This window comes from Saccostrea echinata, unplaced genomic scaffold, assembly GCF_033153115.1.
Source record: "Saccostrea echinata isolate AGI-Se365-2 ecotype Australia unplaced genomic scaffold, CSIRO_AGI_Sech_v1 ptg000007l, whole genome shotgun sequence".
Lineage (NCBI taxonomy): Eukaryota > Metazoa > Mollusca > Bivalvia > Ostreida > Ostreidae > Saccostrea > Saccostrea echinata.
Window position 1 is genome coordinate 5,570,032 of NW_026889756.1, and position 8,893 is coordinate 5,578,924.

The 8,893-nt window shown below is 34.2% G+C and overlaps 1 protein-coding gene across 1 annotated transcript; it reads left to right on the plus strand.

The window, feature by feature from the left end:
• The first annotated feature begins 4,495 nt into the window (after positions 1-4,495).
• Positions 4,496-6,157, plus strand: LOC133180685 (uncharacterized). The gene has a single exon (XM_061315152.1). It carries the CDS (start codon positions 4,496-4,498, stop codon positions 6,155-6,157), a length of 1,662 nt encoding a protein of 553 aa, XP_061171136.1.
• The last annotated feature ends 2,736 nt before the right edge of the window (positions 6,158-8,893 follow it).

An 8,893-nucleotide genomic window follows, 5' to 3' on the forward strand; every position in this document is an offset into this window, starting at 1 on the left:
AATATAAGATGACAAACAATGACCAAACTCATATATCTAGTAGAAAAACAAAATTGATTTATTTATGTATGGGTAAATTTCAAGAGAACATAAGGCAAGATGTATCAAATCAATGGTATGGTTTATTTTTTATTTCATCTAAATTTTCCTTTAAGAAGACTCGCAATTTTGTAGAGGGGCATTAAAAGGTTGGTACAAAAATATCACATGGTTTAAGATTTTAAATTAGTTTGTTCTTTCTTTCCTGCAAAATACATGAGACAACTGCCATATGCTTCCTTTTTTTATTTGATTTTACCAAAGAAAATCTTACTTCTATTTTATTTTTCAAATACATTTAATTTGTTTTAATTTCTAAATACAATATGCATTGTATATGCAGTAACTGTTTAGCTTTTAATTATTGATGTGAGTAAAGTTTTACATTAAAGAAATATAGTATTTTGAGGGAAGAGTTAAAATCCAGCAAACTATGAAAATACTGTAGATTTGATTAATTGTTTGACTGATTGTATGTTGTTTTACGTCCCGTTTTAGAATATTTTTAACTCATATAAAGACGTCACCTTATACTGATGAAGGGCTTCATATTTTGACCTCTACTCGGCACCCAGGGCCATTGAGCAGTGAGGGTTCCTTATCATGCAAACGCCTACCGTGACACGAGGCCTCGGATTTTAAGGTCTCACCCGAACGTCCCGCAACTTTCACTTCAAAGTCTCGAGCGCCTGGCGGAGGATTAGTTGCAACCTATTTTTTTTTATCGACTTAGGTAAGTTGTGGCCATGATTGGTACACACGACCCTCCGATCACGGAGCGAGCACTCTAGCGACTGAGCTATCATGACAGCTCTGTAGGTTTGAAGATTTTTTTTTAAGAAATAGAATTAGCAACGTTATTCATTAAAATCTTAAACAAATACTAGGAATAAATTTTTATTGAAATCTGAAGTTGACATAGTAGCATGACTTTTTTGGACCTTTTAAGATCTTATTTGGAAATTCTTTAGAAGAGCATTAAACGTCTGTTGCAACACTTTTGAAAGAACTATTGAAATAATTATGGCTAAAGTGGTTAAAAATGCATTCTTAACTACTATCAAGATATTTTTTTTCATTAGTACACGTCATTTCAATAGTGGTTGCAACCTGGTTTGAGTTTTGAAATGCATTTTCAAACACTGTTTAATTAGATATTTCAATTGTGAACGTTATTTCTTTAGTGTTTGCAACAAACGTGTCCCAGGTAATAAGAAGATGGAAATATGAAATCAACAAAGAAGAAGGTACTGTTTGGGCTTTATTGTGCCCTAAAATTTGATGTTCTTAAAAAAAGTTATGAAATTAGCTTAAATATGGTATGAGGAGATGGATGTGAAAAATCATGAAAGAATATGGCATTAAGGAGGACCATTGTGGAAATACATGTATGACATCATTAATGTGTTATATTTTTATGTTTTAAACATAAAAAGCCTCAAAACGACTCATTTCAGGGGTTATTTCCCTTAAGAAAATAGTGTCCACAGCCGTCGCCCACTTTAATTTTTGGATATGTTGTGTAAAATCCTATAAAAAAATCACATTTATCAAAATCTTTGTGGGCGATGCATGTGCTCTATATTATTTTATAGAAAGTTATACTGAAAATTGATGTCTTCTGCTACTTCTTAAGAAAATGCACAAGTTCCTGACGTCACATTTAACATTTAGAAGGTCAATTAAGAAAAATACGGGCAAAATTTGTATTTAAGTCGTACCTTGTTCTTAGAAAAAAGAACTGGATAAAGCCAATATCAAAATGAATAAAATGCTGTTTCTTACCTACAATTTGAAAATAAAAGCACGTTGAAAAGAGGAAAAGTATGAAAGAAATGCTTTTTAACTCTTACAAGATCAAAATTAAATTGGACAGGTCTCAGGTGAATAGGTTACATTATGTTGAAACATCTTTTTTAAATCAAAAGAGAAAACTTTATTGCAATGAATGTAATTTCAACATGGGTTTGGATGGTTAGCTGAAAAAACACGTTTTTTCTTCACACTTTTTCTTATGGTACATACTGGGATTTTACTTTCATTTTTTTCCTACAGAATTTGTACTTAATTATAAGATGGATTTCGGCAGTTCATATATTGCTTATTCCTCACCACTCTCAGACAAAAGTACCTGCTATCATACCTTCTTTTTATTTTTACTTCATTCTGGTGTTCAATGTTGTCACCTTTTTTATAATTATATTTTGTTTGCCATTTTAAAATAGATTTTGTAAATTAAATTTTTATTCACGATTATTTCTGAACCTTTTTCTTTTATGAGAATTTTCTCTTGTCCAAATTTGGATCGTTTCATTGGAATTTCGAGATTGACTAACGTTCGTTATCTTCATATTTCATGAATAAGATTTTTATATTTAGATATTTGGTACTTGTTGTAAAAGTAATTATATTTCTTCGAAATTGAAGCAAATAGATAGAGGCACAGCATCCTTAGATTCCCCCTTTTATGATTCGAACCGTTTTAATTGATTTATATTTCTTTTTTTTTCATATGTTATTCATTGCACTTTTACCTCTGTATACTTTAAATGAAATAGTTACGTTGTCAAATAAAAATTATTTTGAAACAGATAAGGCTTATCAGTTCAAAATCAATAGGAGACCTTTAAATCGCTAGTTTTTTTTCTCCTACTGGAGCAGGTCAATGATTTTTGTAAATTCATTGATATCATTCTCATACCAGTGGTAAGTTTAATAGTGTTTTGTAATTTCATAACTTATTATCTATTCTTATTCTCACTTGGAATAGGCTAGCCACAGACATACATATATCTTCATAAGGTTTGGATTTTATTCATTTTTAACATCTCTTACACCTTTTCAATTCACAGACCTCTGAAAAGCTTGTTATCTCCGGTTTGAATTATTTCCAAATCAGGAAGTTTGTGGAGTGAACGAGTTAACCATAAACAATTGTTTTGTTTTCAAGATTTTTTTGTTAACCTTTTTTCCGTAATGATTGAGGTAATTACCTTTCAAATATTAAAATCACATAAAAACCTCTGCTTAAGAAATAGTCCTTACAAAATGGTAATTCTTTTAAAAAAGAATTATACTTATTAATATATTTTCATTGATACGACTTCAACTATCTTCAACTATCTTTTAAACGAGCTGCACGTATCCTATCAATATGCTTTTAACAGTACTCTTCGCAATTTGGTAAGGTACTTAAGTTTTTTTTTTAAATTTTTGAGTCATTTTATTTTTGGACGTTTTACAAACATACTGTCGAAAAAAAGGTAATCAATGTTATCTTTAAGTCATTTTCACTGTACTATTGAAACATTTTTTCCCAAGTATTGCTTTGGTCATCTTCTCAGATCAGAAGCAACTATTAGTAATTGATTGTTCGAGGTGAACATTTAATTATCTAAATAATAAATTTCCTTCTGACAAGCACCTTTTTATTCCATATTCGTGAATCTTCTTTAACGAGCGCATACAGTGAATTCAAACGAAAAACAAATATCACTATGCAAGTTAACTTATTAGGCAATGCGACAATGAAAACACTTGTATTTTATCCCGTGCATAAGGACGTTTCTACAATGTGTAGACAGCACGTAGTAAATTGTATTCTTCGAACGGCTACTCGCCGTTTACTACTTTTCTGTGTAGTGATGAAGAAGCCCTGTTTGTTGGAGTGGGGATGGATGGGGTAGGGGATGGGGATATGGGTACAGTATAATGTTTACCTGTATTGCCATGATAAGCAGAATTTAATAAAGAACTGATACACTTTATATTTCATCATGAATTATAGAAAGAAATTAGTAAATGGTAATAAATCTAAACATTTTGTTAATATTATTGAGCTGGATTTTGTTAATATTCTTTTTATACCAAATTGAATACTTTTTGTTATTATTAACATAAAAATGGATATCACATATATTTAGGGAATACAATCAGTAAATGCCATCAAATCTCTGATCAATTTTCTCTAATTCTAACATACCCGGTATTGGATTTTCGAGTAAAGCATCCAAATATGAAAGAGATGTGTAGACACTGTGTGGTATCTTACCTTAAGTATCCGCATCTGATACATGTAAACACCGGCTTGGTCGCATTTTCAAATACAAATTATTCATATGTGGTACTTTGGATGGCATGTTTCCTACCAGTTCTAATATAGACAATTGTATTATTAGTTATTTTGACTAGGGAATACTCCATCTATCTGATCAATACAATAGGTTTGTTGGACGTGTGACCGATCGCCCGAGGATTGTTAATCCCCGTAGGCCATGATCATACCCCATAAAATAGTTACAGAATATTATATGATAAAATTTTAAATGATAAGAAAAAGAAATAAATATCTAATTTGCAAAGAATTCATTTTAGAAGCTTTCCGTATTTAACTATTTTGATTTTCTTCTATCTCTTTCAGGAGATTGTGTTCTTAGAGACTAAGATCTTCTAAATCATGGGTTCAGGATCAAGCGCCCAGTGTAAAGTCCGGCAGTGTTCTCAGTGTCAGTTGGACACAGAATTCTACTGTAACACGTGTAAACACGATTTGTGTCTACAGTGTAAAGAGAGACATGTTATTGATTTAGATACCATGTACCATGATGTTGTGGTTTTCCGAGAAAAACATGACTATATTCAAAAACAAGAGACTTGTGTGAGACATACAGACAAAAGTTATAGAAAGTACTGTCAGTCTTGTGAACTTCCTGTCTGTGTCAAATGTATAGGACACAGAAAACACAAAATATTGGACATAAGATTAGCCTATGAAGCAAATCTACGTCGGTGTAAAGAAATCCTTAATATAATTAGAAATGAGTCTTTATATAACAGCTGTTTTCTCCTGACAGAAATCAAAACTGATCGAAAAACTTTTTGCAAAGAAATCTCCAACGGTCAAAACAAGATGTCAACAAAAGCCCAAAGGTTGAAGGACTGCATTGACACAGCGATATGTGATGTTAAATTTGGACGTAAAAGATTTATTTATAGATTGCAACGGCAAATCCGAATAATGAACCGTCACCTTGGGATGTTAGAGAACTATGAACACAGATATGAACACTCAGCAAACAGGCCGGTAGAATTTTTCTTGTTCTTGAAGAAAATGTGTTTCCATAGAAAAGCAGACACTAATAATCTTCCAAAACACGCCCTGCTCCCCCTTTGTGAAAAAATAAACACTGATGACGTGATTACGTTACTGGGTCGAATCCAACTGATAGAGACAAGAAAAAGAGAAGTAAAAGATGAATGTCTTCTGAAACTGATATCTACACCCGTGTTACATAGAACTGTGGGAGTGACAGGAACTAGGGCTATAACACACATATCACATGTGACATCTGACCAAATCTGGATCAGTGATAAAAACAATCTCATCTTGACAAACATAGAAGGTGATGAACTACATCGTTTGACAGATATATGTAGATATAACTGGAGTTGTGGTCTACACACAGTAAACACTACAGGTGATCTTATCTATATTGACGAGGGTTATAACATCAAAAAACTGTCTAAAGATAATAGATTAAAATCTTCGATGGTAAAAACAAAACCCTGGGTGCCACGTTGTGTCTACTGGTCCCCCTCAACCGGAGACCTACTAGTCGCTATGTTTAATTCTGATACGAAGACAGCACAGTTAAACCGTTACAATAACAAACAAGAACACATACAGACAATACAGCATGACCACACAGGTCAGGAATTGTATAAAGGACCTGTATACATAACAGAGAACAGCAATGGAGATGTTATTGTCTCTGACTATTACCGTGGTGTAGTGGTGACAGATTATGAAGGAAGATATCGCTTCACCTACACAGGACCCCCATCAGGATCACGACTTTATCCACAAGGAGCCTGTACAAACTCCTTATCGCACATCCTGGTATGTGATTGGTACACCAACACAGTACAGATGATTGACAAAGAAGGTCACTTTCTAACACTGATACAGACACAACAACAAGATATACACAGACCACGGAGTCTGAGTTATGATGACAAAACTCGCCTCCTATGGGTTGGATCAGGCAGTGACAATACAATTTATGCATACAGATGCATAGAGAGAAAACTTTCTGACAACAAATTGTATTTAAATTAAACATATTATATACACACATGAGAATCTGGAGAGCCTGTAATAAAATAATGCAAAAAGTATGTTATGCATTTTGTGTTATTACATTCTGCATTGACCTCGACGCAGAATGTTATAAAGGAAAATGTGATAATGTCAGTTTACTATATTTTGCGTCTTTATTATATCTTGCGTTGTAACACTCCACACAATCTCACATATAACGGGATATATCCAAAAATCTGACACATCTAATAAGCTCTAGCATAATTAATGGATCTTTCCTTTTACAGTTAAAGGTTTGCACAATTTACTCTATTTAGAAAAACAAGAGGCCCATGGGCCACAGCGCTCACCTGAGTAACTTTGGCCTTGCTGTTTTTCACCTGATTTCTCTCCCCCCCCCCCTGTAGTACTTATTGTGGCCCAGCCCTATCCCCAGGGGTCATGAATTGAACAATTGGAATCTACACTACCCCAGGATGCTTCCAAGTAAGTTTCAGCTTATCTGGCCCAGTGGTTCTTGAGAAGAAGATTTTTAAAGATTTTTCCTATATGTTTCAATGTAAAACTTGGATTCCCTATTGTGGGCCCGCCCTACCACCGAGGGTCATGATTTGCATAATTTAGAATCTACACTTCCCCAGCATGCTTTCACATAAGTTTCATCTTTTCTGGCCAAGTGGTTCTTGAGAAGAAGATTTTTTAATGACCCCACCCAATTTTTGTATTTTCTTGATTATCTCCCCTTTGAAGGGGACTTGGCCCTTCATTTTAAGAATTTAAACTCCCCTTTACGCAAGGTTGCTTTGTACCAAGTTTGGTTAAAATTGGCCCAGTGGTTCTTGAGAAGAAGTCGAAAATGTGAAAAGTTTACAGACGGACGGACGGACGGACTGACAGACGGACGGACGACGGACAACGGGTGATCAGAAAAGCTCACTTGAGCTTTCAGCTCAGGTGAGCTAAAAAGTGAAAAGTGGAATCCAGGAATTATCGCCCGCTCTCAATTTTGCCAACTAATCAAAAGTTTTAAATGGTTACTATCATATTAATATCTCAAAGAGTGAAAATAGTTGCATACACATCTGAATCACTTCCAGTAACAGCTGATGTGCCACGGGGTTCTATTTCAGGCCCTTTCTTCTTTTTTGATACACATCAACAATTTGCTATTGTTTGTAAAACATTGAATTATGGATATCTTTGCTGATGACAACACAATGCATTTTGTGATAAAAATACTTCCCATATTGAACAATACTTAAGGGAGCTCTCTACATCGTCACAATAGGGAGTACGTTCATTCAAAACGCCAGCTTGGTTCGAAATGATCAGACTCTGTCCTGAACAAATTCACTAATCACCAATAAATTACCAGTTATTCCATATCATGCGGAACGTTGGCTCTATTGTGAACGGAAAGCGACGTAGGCGACTAAGGTACCCCTTGTTTTAGTTTAGTTTTATTCTGTCAATAAATTCGAATGATTTCATGCACAAACTTATAAAGCTGAAATATGATTATAAGTAATTTTAAAAAAAGTGACAATTAACAAAAGCTTTGTCAAGGTATTTGATCGTTATGTGTCAAACCAATTTAGATGTTTCCAGAGAGTCCTTTCAGAAATTAATGCTTCTTTCGAAAGCATGTGCTTTCCAGAGAAATATATCCAATAATTGCAAAATTAGACAAAAAGGGTATATCCACCACCTTCCAATCGCTTTGGGGATACATCGTGTTCACAACAGAGTATACATCCCACATATGTGGTTATACCCGATGAAATTTGAACTCTTCATAAAATCACTTAAACGTTTAGAGAATTTGTAGAATTGTATTAACTCAATGTTTGATAAACATTGATAATCAGCTGTTTTGTATGGATTTGTAAAGATTTGGAGCGAAGTATGAATTTCGTTACACAAACTCCTTTTACCATTTACTTGACGTATCATCTGTAGCACAGGATAACTGAGACCACTTCAACTTGTTTGTCAAAACGTTGCCTCGTTTTAGAAATTGTTCATACGTAGAGCATGCTCTTGTGTATCGAATCAACTGAGAGACATAAAATCCCATATGCAGGCGATAAGGGTTTATTGCTACATAAGTAAGGGAAGTCACGTTTATCATAACGCTTTGTTGTTAGGTTACTATTAACGTTTTTTTTCCCTAGTAAAATACGAGGGGTGATCAAAAAGATGGCGAACTAATTGAATTACTTCCATAAAAGAAATAAAATCAAGTTTCAGTGTTCATTATTTTGTAAAAGTAGTCCTCTAAAATTTAATGCACATCTGAAACCGTTCTGACATGCGCGAATCATGTGATCCAGCCGGTCACTTGACATGCTTCTGTTCACAGAAGCTAAAAGATATTCCGAGTCTTATATTTCTTTCCATGCAAGTTATTTGTTATAACAGGAACAGTCGATTTGTCAGAAATGGCCAAATCTCGGCAAAAAGGATGGGTGGACGAGGAAATCCTTTCCCTGAATGGGCATGGTGACCATCACAACCAACAAACATCATTTTAACCCTCTCCATTATTATTCTATTGTATGTGTTTTCTTCAATAAAATTCAAAGACGTAGCAATGTCAAATTCTGACTTAAGCCGAAACTGCTTCGTGATCCTCAGATCAGTCCATATGAACTGATAAACTGAGGTCTCATGCTGGTATGATAAATATCCCTCACTGTTCAATGGCAGCGTACGTCGAATACAGGTCTTAATGTACAGTCTTCTACCGACAAG

Bases quoted from the DNA above. Each gene is read 5' to 3' on its own strand.
- LOC133180685 (XM_061315152.1), top strand. From the start codon at position 4,496: ATGGGTTCAGGATCAAGCGCCCAGTGTAAAGTCCGGCAGTGTTCTCAG.